We start from the raw sequence: 23855 nt of genomic DNA, 5'->3' as shown, positions 1-23855 counted from the left end.
AGGCTAACCTGAGCTTTCTTATAGGAATTTTCTGGGTTCGAGTTACTCTCATTGAACTCGGAACATTCATTTATTAATCCCAGTCAATGTTGGAAAAAAAGAATATAATCTTAATCTCAAGCAAGCAGGGACACAAACAAAACAAAGCATTCAAAGTGGTAATATTTCATAAAGAAACTTTATGTGTTCATGTGAAATTCACTTATTTTGAGAAAGCATTGCTTGTAAATTTCCAGTACAGCAGATAAGGTTTGATATTAAAGAGTACAAAAAGAAAAGAAAAAAAATCTGAATTCTCAACTGCTTTTATTCAACTTTGCAGATGCTAAGAGCAGGCTTTTGGTCCAAGTCTATTCAGATCTTCTGAAAACTCTATGCTCATCCTTATCCCCCTCCATCTACCCTTAATTTCTCCTCACTGGAATTAATTCAACACTTTCAGTTGCAAATCACCCTCGCCCTTTATTACTGAGCATGGTTGGTATTGGATACATGATTGCATAGATTTCATAAACAGTAATTTATTTTTAATTAAGACATAATGGAATGTTCATTAAGACTTCAGTTCTCCTCAACCTCCAGAGCCGTCCACTGGGTCCCTTTCCCTTCCTGTGGTAAGAGAAAATCGAGTGTACAACAAAAAGAAAGAAAATAAAAAAAAAATGGGAGAGAGAGCAACTTTCAGCTACCAGACACATCTGTACTTTATTCTGACTTTATAAAATTTACTTAGACTCCTTATGATTGATTCAGTAGCTGTGTTGAAGCTCCTTCATGGACATTCAGTAATATTTTAGAAACAATTACAGATTAATTCCATTATTAGTTACAATTTGCAGATAAATCCATAAGGGACATGTCTTCTTGAGTCTGGGAGTCATTAAGACAACACTGTATTGTTGATTGTGGGAGAAAAATAAATTGGATGGGTATTTTTGTAGTATCATACTTCAACCCCAAAAAGAAACCAAAGCACAGACCTGCAGCCTCTTAAACCTGCCTACAATACTCTGCAGGGGTGAAACTTCTTGTTTTACTCTATAACATGGGTAGTCAGACTATTCTGTGTACTGGAAAACTATGTATGTACAGCGTGGAATCCCACCAACTCAAAATTGCTGAAGAGGAGAAATAAGAGGAGGAAAACGCTGAGGTTAGATTTTCAGAGTTCCACAGATTCAGCAAATGGGTTAAGGAGGGCAAAATTCTCTGTCAAAACACTTTGAGTCATTTTTTTCAATTTTCCTATGATATACAGCTTTGCTATCTACGAAAAAACGTATTCCAACCCCAAACCAAATCCTCCCACCCCGTCAACCCTAGCAAGAAAACAACAAAAAATTAAAACAAAGAAAATAGCATGTTAACTGGAAAAGCTTGTGCCCTCCCCACCGGGGGTAGAGGGTACAGGTTAGGTGTCTAGGTATAGACTGAATCCAAAGCTGATTCTTTAAGCTTTCTTAGTTCTATCCCAGTAATAATTAGTTATACATCCAAAACAAGATTTGATATTTTTCTAATTTGTTTAGCCCAAAGGCTTAACATCAAGTGTCATCACAGATTACTGCTGGTGGTGATTACTTGAAATCTAAAAAAATAACATACGTGAGTGCTTTCGATAGTGTATATGTAATCTTAAGAGAAATGGGGAGAGATTAAGTAAGGTTAAAGAACCTGAGCTGTGGCCACAGTCCAAACACTTTCAACCACTACCTTGACACTCTGAACCTGCAAAACATCTTAAACTTCTCTTTTCTTCTGTATATGATCTATATAGGATCTTTTACCTCCCTTTCCTTAAGCTCTTCAAGACCGACATGTTTAACACCGAAACAAAAGGTTATCCCTCAAAGTGTGGCAAGCTTCAACAACAGTTATTTGCTCCTCCCACAATGCCATAACAACCCCCTTCCCTCAAACGTCATTGCCCCCTCCCCCTCAGGTGTGCTATTAAGTCCCATTTCCGACACTCTTAAATATCTTCCTCAGGAGCACTGATCTCTTTAAGGACTGGATGGGTGAGAGAAAGACAGATGTGGCTTCGTCCAGCGCTCTCATCTATCTAGTCTGTGAGGAGATCAGGACTGATGTAGGAGAGAGAGCTGCTCCGGAGTTCTGGAGGTGGCCCTTAGAGGTCGCTCTCCCCATACAAGGCGGTGGAGAAGGACATGTAGTCAAGCGCACCCGGAACTGCGTCAGGGCCTGTGTATGGTGCCATTCGGGCAATGCAGTACTCTGCCTGGTCAGGAGGAAGCTCACGCCTCAACTCCGCTGCTGTGATGTAGTTCTGAAAGAGAGGCGGGGATAGGTTCAAGGTTTGAGATCCATTCACTTAAGCTATTAATTTAAGAATCATTGGGCCTCATTCATGAAACACGAGCAGAACAAATTTGTGTGTAAATCGTTCGTATTGCCGTTTTGACACAAATTCTCGCATTCATGAAAGTTTTCATATTTTCAAAACGTTGGTACGAACAAAATTTACACCTGCTCTGACCACGTGTAAATCGTGTGCGAGACATCCAAACGTGTTGTGTTCTTTCAGGCAAACAGTTATGACTATATTTTGATAGAAGTGAGTTTTTTTTAAGTAATTAAAAGAATTAAATTAGTTAAATTAACCTTAACAATAAATTAATAAAAAATAAAAAAAGCTTTTTCTTTTTAAACCATAGCCTATACTTATTTAGAAATGTTTCTTTACTGCTTTAATTAAGTATAAGTTTTTCCTAACTCTGCTTATCGTTTTCCCAGCAGAAGTGCTTGATATTTCTCAATAAAATTAATGCCCTTTAACGTGACTGTTTAGACAAGTTTTTTTATTTTATAAGAGTTATATAATTTAGGTTTCATAATTTAGTATTGGCATCGGTAAATCACGTGCAGTTGATAACGTATGGTCAATGTTATTTCTGTTAAATCCATAAATAAACATAGAGGGGAGGTGCATACACAATACAATGGGGGAAAAAATAGAAAAAGCCTGCACATTGTCATATAGCCTGCAAATCTGTAATATCTTTCAGCGTTTCGGTCAAAGATCTTCTTCAGGCATTCTATTAATTTCTCTGAAGATCCTTCCAGTTGCAAGTAGCCTATATTACTGTTACCATCATGATTTACCCGTGAAGTTTCACAAATGATACTGGCGATGTGCAGCGAAATAACCAGAGAAGGTTAATGGTAGTGGACATCCTCCTCCCGTCGTGAACTGAAATTTTTTTACACTCATGTCAAACCATTTTTATTGACTTCTTGAATTGTTTGATTCACAAAAGTGTCATATGACAGCAAAAACATGCAATGACAGTAAGTCCTCACTTTTGAGACATTTGCTAAATCTAAATTTTACGATGTGAATCCACTTAATTTATAAAAACAATTTAATTACTGTTCCTCATTGATGTTCATAGCATTTACTAGCGAGTCTGGTGCCTTCATTATACGGTGTTTTCATGAGTGTGAAATATAATAATTGTGAATGAACATGTACATGCCCCCTCTTTACAAATGTTTGGAATTCACTAACATCCACAAGTTTTACCAACAAATCTGGGGAGTACGAAGCACTTGTGAATCTGGTGGAAAGTTTTCGGGAAGGTCCATTTTATGCGTAAATTACTCGGAATTTACTCGTATATTTACGGAAGCTTCATGAATGAGGCCCAATTTTCTAAGTTTTCTGCACTTGCATACTAATATATACACATTCTTACCTTGTCTCCGGCTAGGATCTTAAATGAGGCGATGACCTGGTCTGCAGTGTCGGTGTCGGTCGTTTCTCTCGACATGAAGTCGATAAAGGCCTGGAAGGTCACTGCTCCACTGTTGTTAGGGTCAACAATGCCCATAATACGAGAAAATTCAGCATCACCCTGAGGATCAGAGGCTAGAGGTTAACCCAGATATGCCAGGAGGGCAGTCCTTAACGTGGGTACAAATCTTATGAACCATTATGGCATTTATTAAAATCTATTCAGGAACATTTTTTTTTTTTTTTTTTGACAGATCTGATAATATATGATTAAAAAAGACTTAATATTTTCCTTTCTAGAGGAAACAAAGCCAAGGGAACATACAATATCTGACAATACGAAACAATTAAAAAAGCAAGCACAAGCAGGACATCAGGAGAAAAGGTGTTGCGGTACACTGAAAAAAGGAGATAGCATTACCAGGCTGTTCCCAGTGGCAATGAGCAGTGCACGGAAATCGTCGCTGTCCATTATTCCTGTACGCTTCTATTGACCGCAGAAGGATGGATGAGGAGGAGAACAGAAACAGGAAGGATGCAGAAAAGGTGAGGAGATGAAACAGAAATAATAGAAAGAGAGAATTGGGGGAAGTTATGACAGGGACAAGGAAAAGAAAAAAGGAAAGAAAAAGGAAGCATTAAGAAAAATTAAAATCAAGCAATAACCTCAGCTGACCTGCAGAGGGCACCTTTTCAAGCAGCAGCAGCGCAACAGATGAGTGAGCGTGTTAGTAAATGATGGAATGAATAAGTGACAGGGCATAAACACAGATGGTAGGCACCGTATTCCTTTCCTCTCTGGCTGTGCTCATACCTGCTTGTCGTTTTCTACATCGTAACCCAGACTGATCAAACAAGCCTTGAACTCCTCAGCTGCTAAGACACCACTGTGGTCCTGTAGTAAGCCAATGGTGCAAGGGTTCACGGTGGATGGACCATTCAGAGCATGCAGATGAAGATTGGATCGGTGGACACACAATGACATAGCATGTATGGGATGGAGGAGGTGGCGAACAAAAAAGATGGAGACAAAACATTGTGGATGTCAGACAATGGCAAAGTTGCTTGACAAATGAGACGTACCTATGACATGGCAAGTGACCTGATTTCTTTTGTCCTGCAGAAAATTCAGCTCATGATATTAGAGAGCTATTATGAAAGCACTATACTTGATTTTCTCTTTATACCTTGGCTAAATTTCTCCATTCTAACATAAAAAACCCTCATTACCTCACTTCCACTAGACTATATTTACATATTGGCCACAGGTGGTACACTTCAGGTCAAGAGGTGTTTGGCGTGCAGTACATTTCAGATGTTTTCCCTTCCATTAGTGCCAGAATGAGTGGTGAAAATGGAGCAATGGAGAAAATATTAAAACAACTCCAACCAAAACTTTTAACTGGAGCTCTATTTTTATCATACATCACTCACTCAGAAATTAAACATAGCCCTTCACCTTGACAAAAGCTGCATACACTAAATTCTGCCATATTTTTCTTTATATGGACACTTTAATCCTCAGCTATGTTCTTAGTCATTTCAATGGTCTGGTGCTCAGAATTAAATGCTAATGCAGTTGCATACACAAGCTTTGTGAATATTAAAGGAATAGTTCATTCAAACTAGTCATCATTTACTCGTACTCGACATTTCAAACCTCAGGACTTTCTTCCGTGGAACACAAAAGATGTCATGCACAATGTTCACTCTATTCTTTTCAATACAACTTGCCGCACGAAGACGTTGCGCCAGGTTCAATGCTACTGATGCCAAGTGCTTTTGGTTCTCAAGGGTCTCATGATCGAATTATATAAAAGCTATTGAATGGCTTCAGAAGAAGCAGTGTGAACTTTTGCATTTCAACAAAGACATGGAGATGGAAGAAAATCAAGGTAAGAATGATGATTTGAGTAAACCATTCCTTTAATATCCTGACCTTGAATTACTTTTGCTGTTGTACAAAAACATATTCTTTGATTTTATGATGTAACCGTTAACTGTATGTCCCTTTTAAAAGTACCCAAACACATGTACAGAGTCCCTGACCTTGTCGAAGTGATTAAAGGACGCGCGGTACTCGTGAAGCTGCTCCTGGCTGATGCCTTTAGCATCTCTAGTCAGAATCTGGTTCTCGATCTCATTAATGGTGCGAGCAATTGTAGTGAGGAGTTGCTCCCAGCCAACACGCAGGTGCTATAGAGAAAGAAAATTGAAAAAGTTTTGCAACAGCAGAATAGATGAACACAGCACAAGAGATAAATGGCATGTAGGAGCTACCATTGGACGTTAACACTGTATATCAGTTGATCCTGCATGGTTTAAACAGTAAATCTGTATATGAAAATGTTGATGTGTTCTTGCATATGCATACCTCCATAGTGTAAGCAGTGTATTTGTTGTCAAATATAAGTGCTTCCTGAATGAGCTGATGGTCTCCCTCCAGTTGGTCGATATTGGGTTTGTATTCGATGATGCTTTGCTCATACTGACGTAGGTGAGTTAGCTGATCTTCAAGCGTTCCGTTCATCTCGATTGATATCCTGCCAATCTCCTACAGAGAAACCATGTTATGAAGAGAGACAAGAATCATTTGGTATATTTTATTCCTCAAAACATCAACAAAAAAACCATATCATGGGGAGAAGGATTTTAAGAGAGGAGATGCCCAAACTCAGAAAATATAGAAATAAAGGTGACCATACCTCCATCTTGTTTTGTATCCATGGTCCAATCATGTTGGCCTGGTTTGCAAACTGGCGTCTGAGATGGTCATTGGACTGCTGCCGTGCGAGTTCTTCCTGCAGAGCCTGATCACGTTGAGGAACCAGTTTCTGCACCTGCACACAGGAGACAACATCAATACCTACAGACTCCACTGATTTGTAAAACTCTACCCATAAACTAGGGCTCAGCGACTGACCAAAAATATAATTGCGATTATTTTGAAAAATATTGCGATTTAAACAGCAAATTGATTATTAACCAAAAACTGGGTGAGTGTTTTCTTTTGACTAAAATTAAGTCATGGGCAAACATGCTCTACTGCCAGTGGAAATACTGTTCAAGAAAGGATGTTCACACTTGAGTCCTAAAAAGACCAAACTAAATAAATATAGTAAAATTTGATATGGATTTTTTAAGGGCTAATGCCGATATCTAGAGAGCAGGGTGGCCAATAGGCCGATACAATGCCGATATATCACACAATTTAATATAGTAAATAACAAAAAAATAAAATTGCAAAAAAAAATTATAAAACTCTTATTTAGCACAATATTTCACACAAAACTTTAAACTTTTTTACAAAGAATCTAAAAAACATTGTATTTTAAATAGTAGATAGCAATTTCTTCTGATTTCTGTTTAGTCATCAAATTTTAATAATTAATTTGCCCATGAAGAAATTGTTAATATATTAGGAAGAAGGAAATAACAGTACACACAGTAGTCCAGCAACCACGAATGGGTAGCTCAGTGGTAAAAACGCTGGCTACCACTCATGGAGTTCGTTGTTCGAATCCCAGGGTGTGCTGAGTGACTCCAGCCAGGTCTCCTAAGCAACCAAATTGGCCCGGTTGCTAGAAAGGGTAGAGTCACATGGGGTAACCTCCTCATGGTTGCTATAATGTGGTTTGTTCTCGGCAGGGCACGTGGTGAGTTGAGCGTGGATGCCGCGGTGGATGTCGTGAAGCCTCCACATGCGCTATGTCTCCGTGGCAACACGCTAAACCAGCCACGTGGTAAGATGCGCGGGTTGATATTCTCAGACGTGGAGGCAACTGGGATTCATCCTCTGCCACCCAGATTGAGGGGAATCACTACGCGACCACAAGGACTTAAAAGCGCACTGAGAATTGGGCATTCCAAATAGGGTTAAAAAATAAAAAAAAAAATCAAATTTTCAAAGGCCAATGGCCTTTGACCTACCGATTACTTGGGCCAAAAAAGGCCAACTATACGGGGTTAATGTCAAAGGTTAATGTCAGAGTTTCGCGAAACTTGCCAGGTTGTGTATGTATCCAGCGCACAACGGTACAGGTTCAGGAAAAATTGAAAAAATTGCGGGTACAGTGCAAATCTGTTAAAACACACAATGGACAAAGTGGTGCCCAAAGAAAGAACTTTCCATGGTTCGTGGTTTTCATGGACAGTGAGCTGGGACATCATCCTGCTGTTAGTGCAAAGACAACTCGGGACACCATGGCAGATACAGCTGTCAACGCTAACTTATATTGTTAGCTAGCTAATGTTTACAAACAATATAAACTCCATATTCTAGAAAACATGTTACGTCAGCTTGAGCTTCCCTATTGCTTATGAAATGGCGGGGTGTGTGAAGTTGGCACCAGGGTCGAGTGTTAAGGGCTCATTTTAGGGCTAGTGGAAATGCAGATCGATTTTGGTCTAGCAGCTCGAGGTCCGAGGCTATTACACAGCTGGCCAGTTGATAACCCTGGCTCGCACTGGCCCAATAGTGGAAAAGCACCAATTGAAGGAAGATGTTTGTTTGTACTTGAATAGACAATGGCTTTTTAAAGGAGAGAAATCCTCTCTTCCACTCATCTGTCCACAAAAAACAGGTGTTATGAGGTTACTTTAGATAGTAACATTTAGCAGCCCTGCATATTTGGCGTTACCCAAATGCACAATTAGGGAATCTAGAGCGCTGTAAATATAACACACTCAGTTCTTTAGCCTCATGTGTACAGAGAACAGAGCTGTGCACATACAGTAAGCGCAGGAAGCAGCGCATGCAGACTATTTATATTTATTTAATGAAATCGCAGCCCTTGCCAGTTTGATAATCACTCAACGTTATATCACGTTTTCGAATTTCTTATGATTAATTGTTCAGCCCTATTTCTTAAAGATGACAGGACAGAACTAGAGGCATCAATCTCTCTTATTCATCAATATGAACAACGCAGCCTTACCTTGTCCCACTTGCTGTCAATGCTCTGAGGGGTGATCGTGGTGTAAGGATTGTTTCCAGCCAGTTTGATGCCATTGTACTGAGCGATTTTCTGAACTTCAGCCTGGATGGCCTGAATTGCTTCCCGCTCTTTATTCGCCTCTGGAAGAGTGGACTTAAACTGCTCATGAGCTGTAATCAGTCCCTACAGAGAGAAAGAGCGAAAAAGTAGTTAGGATAAAGTTGTCTTCCAACGTTGGATAGTATTCCCTTCATCCTGTTGACTTGTAAGGTCAAAACTGATTTACTAAAACATTGTGACATGGTTCTTTTCCATAGATGCTTTAAAGTTGTCAGTGTTGTACCTGGATCTCCTCTATGTTGTGCACAATGAACATATCTTGAAGGTCCTCCATTGCCCCCTCCATCCAGTTGTTGAATGGTGCCGCTCTCTTGGCGTACTCCAGGTAAAGCTCATCAATGGACTCCAGCTGTTTCTCTGTCCTCTGCAGACCATACAAGCACAATCAGCATTAGAAAAATGTTACAAATGTTTCAAAGTGTCTAAGAAAGAGTGTGTACCTCAAGAGACTCTCTACGACTCTGTGTTAGGGATCCCAGAGCATCCCACTGCTCACAGATCTTCTGACAGCGAGCATTAACACTCTGGGAGTCGTAGTAGTCCAGCTCACTATAGAAACAGAGCAGTTTGAGTTTGTTATTCTTTTGCAATGGACAACGTTACTCCATAAAACTTCTGTAAGCTGGAGTTTCTTTCTTCAACGCATCCCTTGCAGTCTTATTTCTTGGCAAACTTCTTTCATTACCCCCTCTGTCTGCAATTCACTAACTCAATTTTTCTAATTTTCTCACTTGAGCTCCTGCGCAATTGCGGCAATCTGCTCCACTCTGTCCTGGTGGGCAGCAAGGTCACTCTCGAACGCCTCGTGCTTCTTCAGGAGGGCTTTAATCTCGGACAGTGTTGCAGTCTCATAATCCTTCTGTTTTAGCATGGCCTCCTTACCTACACACAACAGATCCATTTAGTAAAACAGAAATAATTTTTAAATTCTGAACCTTGAAAGCTTTTTGGTTTGGACAAGTAGAAACACCAGGCTCTGCATTCATGAGAACTGAAATGTTCGCAAAAACAATGAACAATGGAAGTACAATGGATCAAAACAAAAGACAAAAGAATTGCCTCTCAAATGAGAGTATTTCAATTTCTAAATATCTGGGTAATCTATAAGTTTGTAAGGTCAGATGTAGTTTCTGTATTTGTACCATCTGTCCAGCTCTCATGGATGGCTGCTTTCTGTCTGAACTTTTCTGCAAGATGGTCAAGCCTCTCCAATCGGCGGATCTCATTCAGTAGCCACTCTTCGTAGCCTTTCTCTGCCCCCTCCAATTTATGCCATGCCCCATTAATGTCCTAGGACAAAAAAAAAAAAAAAAAGCTTAGCAAAGAAATCAATGGGTTCAATCTGAAAGCAAATAACATAGCAGGTTGAAAATAAACATTACAGTGTAACGAGCTACATCATAGTGACACAGCAATAGCAACTTTAAGAAGTGAATCAACGTGTTTTACAGAAAATTATAGACTTACCGACACCATGCGTCCCTCAGATGGCATAAAGGCAGGTCGATTGCTCAAGCGGAGTTTGGTCTGCAATGTGTTGAAGTTGATCTCTAGCTGACACTTCTCCTGAACTTTGGGTGGTTTGTGAACACGACGGTAATCACGGAAATCTTCCAATTTCTGCTGCATTTCTGTCATGGTCTTCTCTGGAGCACGATTTTCCAACCATGGGATTGTCCTACGTATCCACTCCAACAACTACAGTGAAAAATACATAGCAAGCAAGAGAAAATCAATGAAGGACAGAAGAGAAATACCTGCCTCTTTTAAAATAAGAGAAAATGTAACACATTCTCCTTACTATAGAGACAAAGTATAAACTACACAGGGTAGGCTGTGTAAAAAGACATGTTCATAGATGCCCAACCATTTAAATGGTTCAAAATACAAATATACATCAACGCAAAACACTATACAAACAAGAAACAAATTGAACTCACATCGCTGGCCAGCTTCTCATAGTCCTCCATCAGGTGCTCATTCTCCTGATTGACCGCCAACACCTTGCAGATACGATTGGCTGCTGTCTCAGCCTATTACCGAACAGGAAAGTTACAATCATATTTCATTAAGCATCTTCCTGAAATAACTATAAAATTTCATCAATGTCCCTGAGCTCCAAAGAACATATCAAACTCATACTGACTACTATACAAGTATATAGTGTATACCATATGTTTTAAGCATTGTGATGAAGTATACACTGTATACTTCAATTGAGATGTTTCAATTGTGGCAACTGTTTTTAGAAATGTCTAGATGCTGCTTTAGCCATCACTGTAATTATGAAAGATTTTATGGTTTCTGGTTTGGTCAATGAGTTTAGTGAAAAACGCAACACAGTTTCACTAACTCACGTAAAAGACGTATTCTGCACACACTGAAACAAAACTCCAAGTGTTGTCAGTTAACAATGTGCTACACACATTCACATGCATAAACAATAGCCAAATTAAGAATCACCATACATCAACATTACATAATTGGCACGTTGCTAAAGATGCTCACTATTACGCTAACTGACGTTCCATGCAAACACTAAAATTGGTTAGTTTTGAAAAAACGTGTAGTTTAACTGCAAAATCCACATGCTATTTTCAAAATCAAATGGGCATTCTAAATTTTTATACTACCAGTGGAGGATCTCTTCAGGGTTCTTTACAGCTTTAACTAACTCTGAAACATAGAAAGTGTTCAAATCGCTCAAATGCTAAAGCACATTATAAACAATTACAAGTAGAGGAATTACCAAATAAAACCAAAAGGTTTTTAGCTTCACTTCACGAGAAAGTTTAAATTTGTAATACGTTTTTATAGTTTTGAGAATGAAAAATGCTTCTCTAGACTTCATTAAATCATTTTTCAAAAATGCATAAATAGCATGAAAACACAAATCTAATAAAGTATCAGTTCCACATACAGTATCTAGCATATGTACCACTTACACATAATGTTGAACATAAAGGTGAGTAACACTATGAAAAAATTAACTGAATTCCCTTGTGAGGATAGATATTACATAGAACAAAAAAAGAAACAGAGTAACCCCAGTGTTTTGAATTTAAGATTTGTAAAATTAATTTGTGAATTGCATAATGATTTTCATATTTGCACTCAAGCGCAACAGTGCCCACCCACTTTATTCAGCAGTCTGGGTTCCAGAAGTATTTTTCCAATTATTTTTAATAAAATCCTACATAAGAGTTGTAAGCCTTGAACCAAACCAACCAGCTCTGAGGTGAATCACATCACCACAAACTTTGTTTTGAGGCAAAAAAAATAAATATTTTGAAAATCAGACAAAAAGACAAAGGTACAAGACTGTGTACTTACCGTCTTTCATGAGGACACAGACTACAATCCCATGAAGCACTGCAAATGATGTCATTGAATAAAAAACGATGGGAATGAATAAAACTATTGATTTTAGGTTACTGATAATACATATAGAAATAATATATTTAATGTTTATTGCCAAATATTCCGATATATATCTATACATAAGTAGTTTAAGAGTGAAGAGACACAGACTCGATTACGTCATTCACAATGTGTCATGGGAGTGGGCAGTCGCACCAAGGCATGTTTCGCAGGCTTGGTTGGCTGCAGTTCTCTGTTTGGTGAAGCTTTCTCCGTTGGACCATGGGTAATGTAGTTGTTTACCATGAATTCCACAACCAAACACAATTTTTAAACAATTAAGTTAAAATAACGCAGACGGCTGGCTTCAATGGACGCATATACCATCGATGAACAACCTCAGAGCTCAAGGTAGGTCTGTTTATATAGGTTTATAAATTATCGTTGAAAATTTGTCTATGGAAAAAATGAATAGGACTTTTAACTTTCGGAACCAGACTGTTGCGCTCAATAGGGTCAAAGAAAATGTTCATCCAGTTTTGTTACCTTACAAACATCTTTATCACTGAGTGCAAATGTGAAACACCAAGCAATGAAATTAATCTCTGCAGCATTTAAAGAAATCTGTGATAGACCTAATGAAAGCAGAACCATCAGAAAATAAGTGTTTGTGAAGAAGTGGGTGAGGGCAATGGTTTAGGAATAGTGAAGCCCAAAGATGTGATGGGTCAAAACCAGCCAGTGACCTCTTATACTCAAGTCGCTTTCACACCTGGTTTGTTTTTGATTAATTGCCGGTACAATTTTCTGTTACATTCACACTAGATTATTGGTGGAAGAATCAATTGACTATAAATTGGAAGGTCGCGTTAGGGATTCAATCCAACTCTCAACACAAGTGCCACGCGTCACTGGCTTTGTTCACACTGCAGGAAAATTAAAAACTTCTCTCAAACTGCAGGGTATATGTAGACAGATCAAATTTTTTGCTAGCACGTCTACATAAGTTGTCATAGTAACGATGCAAACTTGAAAATGTTCACCATGCGTGAGTGTTTATCAATGGATGTTTTTCATGAGGGCATCCAAATATTAACACATTCTTCACAAAAAATGGCTTATAAACGGGAGAGGTGGCATATGCAATGTTTATAGCTGCTAGGGTTTACAACTGTCCTGTTTTTGACAGACGTCTTGTATTTTATCCCAAACAGGATGCGCCTATTATTTTAGTGGGTAGCGAAATGTCCTGTATTAAAGACTTTGTGTCCCATATTGAAGCAAAAAAGGGTCACACAGCAAGACTTTTGAAGAGGACCCCCGTCCTGTATTAAAGTCAAAATACCCAAGCGTCCTGTATTTGCTTGACACATTCAACCTCATCAGGCTGTTGGTGGCTCGCAACCAGTGTGTGTTACCGCACCTTAGAGCATCTCCTTGGGTGAGTAAAGCCAATGTCTTTATTATTTTAAAAGATGTTTGCACTGCTTTGCTGCCCTGTAACATACAGTATATATGGGTACATTCCAATCAGAAGAGATTCCCCTCATACTTCTCCTTCCACTGACAGAGGGCTGAAAGGTTTAATAAAAAGGTAGTTCTGAACTCACTTTTTAAGTCATTTTTATTGAAAATTCTCTTGTAACGATCCTACAGCGTGGCCATCATTATGGTTTTCATTTCGAAATGTCCTGTGAAGTCATCGTCATGGAATTCAGCATGTCTTCTCATCGCATCACCTGATGGAACAACCCGTCGCGCACAACGAATGACGGGGAAAAAACACATGAAATCCGATCTGACCTTTCAGACGGAGACGCATTAAGAAAAATCTGATTTTAAATCAGATTCCAAACCACCTACGAATGTGGTTTGGATCAGGTGTCCTGTTCAGACACAAAAACCTAAACGGATTTGAGTCAGATTGGCCAAAAAATCCGATTTTATTCTGCCTGTGTGAACATGGAACCTCCACATGAAAAGAACTGAAGAACTTCAATTTTTGAACCAGTACTCCCCATGTAATATGTCATATAGATTGTCCGGTAATGATTGGTTGTGATTCGAAAGATAAGCGGCAAACAAGGTCAAAATTGTCTTAACTTTGACGTGACATGTTACAAAGCTTCAACTTTTTAAACCGTGGCACCACTTCAGCTTGACACAAGGGTATTTACCGTTAGTCATTTGCTATTTATTGCAACTCTACTACTCCCAATCTGAGTTCTGAGCTAACAAACCAAGTTGAGATACAACTACAATGGCATCAAATAAACCAGGTCTGAAGGCACCTTAAGAGTTACAGGGCCACAAGTCAGGGGTCAAAGGATTCTCACCTTCTGAGCACCTGAGAAGGCGTGATAGAAACAGGAGACGTAGGTCATAATGGCCTTCTCATCCGGCCGTAGAGTGCCCACGATATCTATAGCAAAGGCAGCAGAAAGAGGGAGAAAGAGAAAGAGATAGCCGTGAAGCAAAGCAACCCAAAGAATGTGTGTCCCCACTGAAAGAGGAAGGGAATGTCTGCGGGTCAGCTGATTATGCAGAGGCATTTTATGGGCTCCCCTATTGAAAGGGAAATGGGGTTTGGAGTCCAGCATTAAAACCATGGCAACCCGCGTAGTGAGAAACAGAGTGAATCCGCTGCTGAGAGAGGAGTTCTGTCGTGGGCCAGAGGAGGGCGGGTTAGGACATACACACAACCTGTATGCGTGTGTATTCACCGGCGCCCCCCTCTGGTCATTCCAGTACTTGTGGAAAAAGCCATGCTGAAGAGGAGGTAGGGTCACAGTCATGAGGGGTGATGGGGTAAGGGGTCATGGGAGGGGGACGGGGTACCTTCTGGGCTCCAGAAAATGCATGGTAGAAACTGGACACATAAGTCATTATGGCTTTCTCATCTGGACGTGCAGTGTTCACAATGTCTGCAGGAAAACAAATGTTATACACACACGCACGTAACAGGCATGCATAAACAATAGCAGTTACATACATAATGACATAGAAAAGACGACACTGGCAGCATCCCAATTCTCATACTTCTATTTCACATTACAAGTGCGCACGTCGCTGGTCATAGTAAAATATAAATATAAACTTTTGACACCAGTATTGGAACATACTAACATGTAATTCAATTGTAGCTTGATATTACAGTCCTCCTTTGTCACCTACTGTTTGTGTCAGCATGTTAGCGTTAGGATATATCATTAATACTGAACTTTTAGACTCCTGCATTTAAAACCTGCTGTAGCAGCTTCGGCCTTGCATTCCTTACTGTTTACTATACCTTAACAGACGAAAAATGATGCAAAGGGGTTGTGGGTAACAATAGCAAGAACAGTACGCTGGGACACACATTTAGAAAATCCAACAGATAGTATACTATGTGGGCACTACCAATCCTAATCTCGCATATACAGCTCTGGAAAAAATTAAGAGACCACTGCAAAATTATCAGTTTATCTGGATACACTATTTATAGGCATGTGTTTGAGTAAAATGAACATTTTTTTGAGCAGAAGCAAGCAAGTTTTCTTCCAGGATAACCTTGTACGTGTCTTGATTCATGTGTCCTTCACAAAGACTGCCCGATTCCAGCCTTGCTGAAGCACCCCCAGATCATCACCGATCCAAAACAAAAATGTTCATTTTACTCAAACACATACCTATAAATAGTAAATCAAGAGAAACTGATAATTTTGCAGTGGTCTCTTAAATGTTTCCAGAGCTGTATATAGTATTCTAAACCCGCATGCTTATATATAATATATATATAAAAAAATAAAATTAAAAAAATTAAAAAAACAATCACATAGGAAATGGTATACCATCTGGGCATGTTTGGCCGATTATTTTTACCATACTACGATATAGGATGCACTTACATACTAATGCATTACATATCATCCTAATCTTACATAGTATCTTGAATACTAAATTTGCACACTACATGTATTTGCAATTTAATTTATTGCAAGTAATACCCCATCTGAGCACCTTTGGCAAACCATCTTAATGTCCTATGATTAAGGATGAACTAATAATAGTCTTGCATACTATTTAGCACACTAAACCCAGTGTTATTATAGTTAATGAAAACTAAGTAAAATACATTTTACTTACTGAAATAATACAAAATACATAAAAACTGAAATTACTGGAAAAAGCAAACTAAACCAAAATACTTTTTCATAACTCCAAAACTAACTAAAATAAAACAAAAATGATCTGGAATTCATTTTAGTTTGTGATATACTAGTGTGAACATGGGCAAAATGGGACACTTTAGGAAATTTTACATTTCTTGACACTTTGAATTATGATCCAAATGCCAAATAACCTACAGTAACATTATACTATTGGAGAAAGCAAAGAATGTCTTCTACCTTAGTCAAAACCAAAAATGAAGAAATATTCAATACTGGGAAGTAGAACCTTTGAAGACCCTCTTTTGACCAAATCTCAGATTATTTTTAAGCAGTACTGGTAAAGTGGGACATAAGGAAATTTATTGTCTTATACACTTTCACATTATAAAATTAAGTTAACTTACTTTTTATAACCTTATAAAGATTTGCCTCAAATTTCTGTCATTTTCTTTACCATTGCTTTTCTCACCAGTGGATATGAAATGAGTTCTGCCAAATAACCCAAAGTAAAATCATCAATTTAAAACCTCAAAAAGATAAAGGGATAGTTGAAAAGGCTACTCAACCCCATGCCACTCCAGATATGTTTGACTTTCTTCTGCTGAACGAAGATTTTTAGAAGAATAGCTCGACTCTGTAGGTCCATACAATGCAAGTCAACAGGGTCCAAAACATTACAGCTCCAAAAAGAAAATAGAGGTAGCATAAAGTAGTCCATAAGTGGTTTAATTAATGTCTTCTAAAGTTATCTAATATGTTTTGAGTGAGAACAGTCCAAAATGTAACTCCTTTTTCACTGTACATCTTGAAATTGCAGTCTACAGGAACAATCGTGACTTCATGCTCGATTATGCTTACCGGTAAATCGCAGAGTGCTAGATGCCGCTGGGAAATATGCTTGAAATCACGACTGCCAAAGAGACTGATGATGTCGAGGTTTACTGTAAAAAAGGACTTAAATATTGATCTGTTTCTCACCCACACCTATCATATGACTTCTGAAGACATGGATTAAACTACTGGAGTCTTATGGATTACTTTTATGCCACCTTCAAAGTTTTGTCTCCTATTGACTTGCATTGTATGGACAAACAGAGCAGAGATATTCTTCTAAAAATCTTTGTGTTCAGCAGAAGAAAGAAAGTCATTCACATCTGGGATGGCATGAGGGTGAGTAAATGATGAGAGAATTTTCGTTTTTGGGTGAACTATCCCTTTAATTGTTTACTCCTGAAAGTTTAGTTTAGTAATGATTTATAATAATTTAAGGAAATTCATATGGATACAATGTGGATCAAGCTTAAATGTCCTTTGTCACTTTACCCATATTCACCATATATTATAACATTTGCAACATTTACAATCCACTAAACATGAAAATACCACAAGCTACAGGTAACACAAGACTACCCTGAGAAATGTAATGATGTTAAGAGTTTTTAAATGAGACAAGTAAATGCTCAGCTTTGGCAGCCCTAACAAATACTAAAACTAAAATAAAAACTAACTAAAACTACAATACTGAGAAAAACTAAAACTAACAGACAAACTGTGAAAACTAACAAAAACTAAACTAAATTGTAAATGACAAATTGAATATCAAATAGAAATAAAAACTAAATTCAAAACTATAATAACACTGACTATACCCACATACTATACATATTTTGAAAATCCATTGGAAATAGCATACCATCTCGGCATCTGTGGCATATAATTTTTATTGTACCATGACTTGGGATGCACTTACTCTATACTTACATATTATCAAGTCTACTTGCATACTAATATATATATATATATATATATATATATATAGAAAATTAATCACAAATACTTCTTATGAAGTTTGGCAAGCTATTTTTTACATACTATGATTTCAGATGCACAAATCCTAATCTAACATACTATATAGGATAAATAGTATGTAAATTGGGATGCAGCCTTAACCTCTATAGGGTTACAGAGCAACACACACACGCAAACATATATAATGTAAATATAGCATCAAAACCACGCTTTGGTGCAGCAGGGTGAATAGAGAGATCCTTGATGAGGGAGAAACAACATAATGCTCAGGGAGGTTACCACGGTGACACACTGTTCGTGAAAGATATTAAGCGTGGGTGTTTGCAATGTCTGTGTGACAGAGACCAAGAACAACAACTGGAAGTACAGGGCATGTGCTGACATGAAAAAACACACAAACTTTAACACACACACTCGTTTACTCTTTCTCCCAAACACACACACACACACACACACACACACACACACACACACACACAAACACAGACAGAAACACACACGCACACAATCTCTCTCGCTCTTAAACAAACACTGAACATACCACAAGCACACCCTACATCACACAGCCAAAACACCTGAGCACGCACATACATCACAATGATTAAAAACTTCTTGCATATACAGACAGATATATGCACACACACACACACACACACAAGCACACGCACGCACGCACGCACGCACGCACACGCGCACACGCGCACACAGAATGAAATGTAGAACAGTTTGTACCCTCTGCATCCAACATTTTGGGGATATCAAGGTATCGCTCCGCCACTTCGAAAGCATTGTTCAGATTGGTCACTGGATCATCCTGTTAACACACAAGTAATCAATTTAACAGTCAGTCATGTGAACTTTACTCTGCCACTATATTTCTGACAGCTGCATACAGTGGGAGAGTTATTTAAGGAGTGACCAGACCCACGTGGAATCTGCACCTGCAGAACTCCACAGAACACACAGCAGATTTCAGCAGAATAGGAACGTCTGTCATTCACAAAGTTCTACACACCCTTGCCCTTTGCATGTATGTTTATTAAATACTTCGGCTAATTTAATTACACTTTCAGCTACCAGTAACTCTCAGCTCCATTTAACACATTTGAGCAAGTTTTAATCCATTCTGGAGAAGTCCAGAAATTGTGAAAGTAATAAAAAGTGTACAGATTCCACATGGGCCTGGGTTTGACTTCATAAACTTGGTCTTCCAATCTCATGAGATTTACTTTAGTTTTCTCTGCAAAGATACTCACCTTTCTCAGTTTATCATAATCAATGAGCTCCGGCCTGTGTCTATGGATCAGAGCATTGAAGGCGAGACCATCCTTCCAGCTATCAAGTGAGAAAAACAGTGTTAGTCAAGTAAACAGGTCCTACACATTTCTTACGCTTGTCCAGCAGAGGGCAGTATTCAATCAACTGCTTTTAAGGTCCCTTATTCTTTCATGTGATCACTGAATTCTAAACTAGCTGAACTATGACAAACTACAGTACAAGAACATTGCTGTGCCAATCACTTAAAACGGCAACTGTAATACAACTGTGAGACATTTCATACTTCAGTGCTATCCTTTATCATTCTCATCTTTAGGTATTAGTGTTAGTTTGTTTATTCAAATAAATGAGTTGCCCATAACACTGCTTTATGCAAAACCCACTTTCACACCAGAGCAAATCAAAACACTCCCTGGATCTGATCCCAATGGGGAGTTTGAGCAAGGATCAGTCAAGGTTCAAGACTAGATCAAAGGTCAACGCTAATGTGCATCTTATTCAAACCTGATATGGAAGTTCTGGACATTGACGTTCTTGTAAGGAGCCGTCTTTCTCTGACACCAGAGCAACAGTCCTTCTTTAGCGGAGGTTTCTACAGAGTGAGAAAGAGAAAAATGGCAAAAACAATAAGAGACAAAGACTTCGCATGTGTGAGGGAGAGAATGCTTGGAGTTCAAAAACGATACCTTCCACCGAGATGTCCTGGATGGCGAAGCGGAGAATGATGGTCCAGATCATTCCAAGAGTCATCTTGGCGTTTCCATCTACAATTTCTACAAACGCAGATACATACAAAACCGTTATTGAAAATGAGAAACCAGCTTGCTTAACTTATGAGCTTTTCAGACTTAGAAAGTTGCAATGGGATCAGAAGTTGACCCAGGCCATACTCGAACGTGGGTGTATGCGTTTACCCACTTAGCCATGGTTCCGACACCAGCTCTTTTTATGTTTTTTTAAAGCGCTTTCTAGCGGTTTAGGCTGAATTTATTACAGAAGTTTAATACTTGGGGTTAGGGATTTTAAAACAAACCCTAACCACAAATGTTTGAGGAATATCAATACATTGCTGCTGTAATAACTCAAATCGCAGAAAGAGAGACTCCATCCCAACATCCCAAACACAAGCATAAAAACACACATCTTTGAGTCTGGTGTGGGATTTTAACTTGGCAGGAAAGTAGTGACATGCTTGTGTTACCCACAGTAAAATGAGAAGAGCAAAAATCAAAAAGATGTGTTCAAAGGTTTTCAGTTTGTACCTTCTGCACCAATGGACACCAGTTTGACTCCTTTGCTGGCGATGAAGTCCAGCGCTTTGTTGACATTGTTGATCTTGTGCACTCTCATCTTTCCTCTTTCAGGTTTTGGTAATCTCTCCCCTGTACAAACACACAAAACCCATTAGTTGTCACTTTTCCACAGTATCAGCATTCATGCAAGCCTGATTACATTCTCCTCTGCTCAACATTAGCTCAACATCTTTGCAACTTTTCAAATTGCTTTGGAAAATCAACTTGCTTGATTTAGCAAGCACCACTAATGAATTAATTAATTAAGATACATTCACCATCCTGATGAGTGTGATCAGCCAGTTATCTCTAACTACCCATTAGGGCTGGGCGATAGGACGATATAAAGTGTCAATCGATAGAGATTTTGCTATATCGTGTATATTGCGATATGTAAATATCCATGTGCTAGCATGGGCTTATCTATCAGTGGGCAGGGCTTCACCTGAGACTGAGAGAATTGAAGGGTCTTTCCGGTATTAAATATTTTTCTGCAGCCGCCCAAGCAAATTTAATTAATGACCTTCATCTAGCGTTTGGCACTTCAAAGGCGCTAAATATTCTTCTCATCTGACACGCAAATGTTTCACGTGACTGCAGCGTGTGCTGTCTCCAGAAGGCTTTCCAATATTTGTGCTCCAAAGATGGGAGAGCTCAGAGCGAGATCACTAGAACTACTCAATTTGGAATGCCCAATTCCCAATGTGCTCCAAGTCCTCATGGTGGTTTAGTGACTCGCCTCAATCCGGGTGGTGGAGGACGAATCTCAGCTGCCTCCATGTCTGAGACCGTCAATCCGCGCATCTTATCACGTGGCTTGTTGAACGCGTTACCGCGGAGATATAGCGTGTGTGGAGGCTTCACGCCACCCACCGCGGCACCCACGCACAACTCACCAGGCCCCCCACCGAGAGTGAACCACATTATAGCGATCACGAGGAGGTTACCCCGTGTGACTCTACCCTCCCTAGCAACTGGGCCAATTTGGTTGCTTAGGAGACCTGGCTGGAGTCACTCAGCACGCCCTGGGATACAAACTAGCAAACTCCAGGGGTGGAAGTCAGCGTCTTTACCACTAAGCTACCCAGGCCCCCTAGTAAGGTTGATTTTTGAAAACAAGTTGATTTTTATTTATTTACTTTAGACATTGTCTTGTTCCAAATAAAGAGGAAGTAGTTTTTATTTATAAAGTATTTAATTCACTGACTGGAGTTCCAAAAATAGGCATTACAATATGGTTATTTAACATATAAACCAATTTCTATTGATTTTCCAGAAAACCTTTACTATATCATGATATATATCATTATCGTGATAAATTACTCATAAGACGTTGGTCATGTCGCCCACCCCTACTACCCATGCATAAGGCCCTGATATACTTCACACGAAATTAAAGAACAAATGGGTGTGACGTCATTTAGAGCAAAATCTGGCCAAAAAGAAGGTGTTTTTGAGTTCGTGTTTCGTAACAGCTCACCTGGTGAACTTAAGGAAAACATCTTACCGGATGCTAAACACATTCTTACTGCCATTGATTCATTTCATTGGTATGTATGACCTGAAGCTCAACCTACCTTGAGACTGGCAGCTAATTCCCGTTCATGGCATTTCAATCAGTTAAGATCAGTCAACATGAACACACCTGCATGTAGCGAGCTGATGCAAATTTATCTACATCTGTATGATCATTCGCGTAGAGACAATTTCCAAGAATATATCATGCATAAGTCATGCAATTAGTCTACAAAAGGAATCAAATCTACTCAAATACTCTTAAGTACCCAATCACTCTTTTGTTTTATATGCTGCTTCACAAATGTGCTTTCTACAGTGAAAGTCATTAACACATCTGCCCATATAAGGTATGCCCCTCTTATCATCATTCTTTTGTCTGTATTCTGAATATTAACACTCTTTTATACCCCAGTCTTTGCAGCAGTATCAGTGTCATCATAAATTACAATAACAGTGTAAATGCCGCATATTATGGCCGCCTATAGCGTGTTAGCTCATTAGCATTATGAATTCAGAATGTAAACAAGACAAATTGCGCATTTTCTACTGCATATATATTACTTAAAATCATTATCATCGAGTGGTTAAAAAAAAAAAACATTTACTGATCTAGTGTGAATTCTACTCATAGAATGAGTTATAAAGTCAATGCTAACACATTTTAATCTCACATTAGTTAAGGTTTTACTGAGTGTCCTCAAATTTAAATGTACTTCTAAACACCTCCCACAGCAGTGTGGTAGGTGTCTGAATGTTCGCAAATAGTATACCGTTGCTCGGCTGTTTCAAATTTCTTTTTACCCCTGAACAAAGAAGAACTTCTCTGGAAGTATATCGGGGCCATGACATTTTGCCAGATGAGAAGGTACCAGATTAAAGTTCACTGACCTGAGATGACCTCTAGAAGAAGCATTAGTTTGAGTCCATCTCTGAAATCCTCTTCGATGTTTTCGATTTGCGTTCCCGCCTTCCGCAGGTGAGAATTGCACCAGGCTGTGAAAGTCTAAAACACACAGGAAATGATGTTAAAAAAGGAAGCAAGGTCATACAGCTAGAAAAACAGGAAATGGTTTGCATTCTAGTCAATGGAGGAATGTTCAAGATGTTTGCTCAGGAAGCGTCAAAATCAACATCTAATCCTGTTTTTCGTTACCATCCATTTCGCACACCATCTCTTTTCTAACGTGTTTTTTGCAGCGGCTGATCATTGTAACCAACCACAGACATATTTGTTGCATGCTTTTATGTATAATTTTTTCAAAATTTGAATAATCTGTTTTTCTTGCTGCTATGGGCAATGGAAAGTTCACCATTTCAAGTATAGTTCTCTGCAGAACAATAATGGGTGTTTTCTGATCTGTGGGCATTTTCAAACTGGGATGGGTGTTTCTAAACTATCCAATGAAAGAAGGGAATCTCAATGTAGTAATCAGTGGGCGTTTCCAAACCAGGATGGGCGTTTCTAAACCATCCAATAAAAGTAGGAAATCTCAATGGTTTGAAAACGCCCACTGATAGGGAAAAGCCCATTTTTGTTCTGCAGAAGTCTCCACAATTTAGATATACTAATGTATAAAACAGCAATAAAGTAATTAAGGAACACAACTCTCGGTTTGTTTTTGGATGTGTAACCTAC

At 38.8% G+C, this 23855-nt stretch overlaps 1 protein-coding gene across 4 annotated transcripts in view; it reads right to left on the bottom strand.

The window, feature by feature from the left end:
• Positions 1–159: 159 nt before the first annotated feature.
• The window catches only part of LOC127421867 (alpha-actinin-4), a 56803-nt gene continuing 33107 nt past the window's right edge, over positions 160–23855 (bottom strand). Inside the window, exons 2-21 of one of the 4 annotated variants that reach the window (XM_051665051.1) lie at positions 23108–23222; positions 20672–20791; positions 20096–20182; positions 19914–20001; positions 19388–19466; positions 18864–18945; positions 15010–15095; positions 10752–10844; positions 10279–10509; positions 9954–10101; positions 9543–9693; positions 9252–9360; positions 9035–9175; positions 8692–8874; positions 6460–6594; positions 6129–6308; positions 5804–5950; positions 4176–4241; positions 3717–3875; positions 160–2287 (exon numbers count right to left, since the gene is read on the bottom strand). In XM_051665051.1, coding sequence (XP_051521011.1) covers positions 2129–2287; positions 3717–3875; positions 4176–4241; positions 5804–5950; positions 6129–6308; positions 6460–6594; positions 8692–8874; positions 9035–9175; positions 9252–9360; positions 9543–9693; positions 9954–10101; positions 10279–10509; positions 10752–10844; positions 15010–15095; positions 18864–18945; positions 19388–19466; positions 19914–20001; positions 20096–20182; positions 20672–20791; positions 23108–23222 — 2559 coding nt within the window. In that variant the 3' untranslated portion in view covers positions 160–2128. Of the gene's footprint in view, positions 2288–3716; positions 3876–4175; positions 4242–4568; positions 4650–5803; positions 5951–6128; positions 6309–6459; positions 6595–8691; positions 8875–9034; positions 9176–9251; positions 9361–9542; positions 9694–9953; positions 10102–10278; positions 10510–10751; positions 10845–14507; positions 14594–15009; positions 15096–18863; positions 18946–19387; positions 19467–19913; positions 20002–20095; positions 20183–20671; positions 20792–23107; positions 23223–23855 lie in introns of all 4 variants that reach the window. The other 3 variants (XM_051665052.1, XM_051665049.1, XM_051665050.1) reach the window with 3 other exon arrangements.

This window comes from Myxocyprinus asiaticus, chromosome 31, assembly GCF_019703515.2.
Source record: "Myxocyprinus asiaticus isolate MX2 ecotype Aquarium Trade chromosome 31, UBuf_Myxa_2, whole genome shotgun sequence".
NCBI lineage: Eukaryota > Metazoa > Chordata > Actinopteri > Cypriniformes > Catostomidae > Myxocyprinus > Myxocyprinus asiaticus.
The sequence above is the reverse complement of the archived record's forward strand: the minus strand, read 5'-3'. Positions and strand labels throughout refer to the sequence as shown.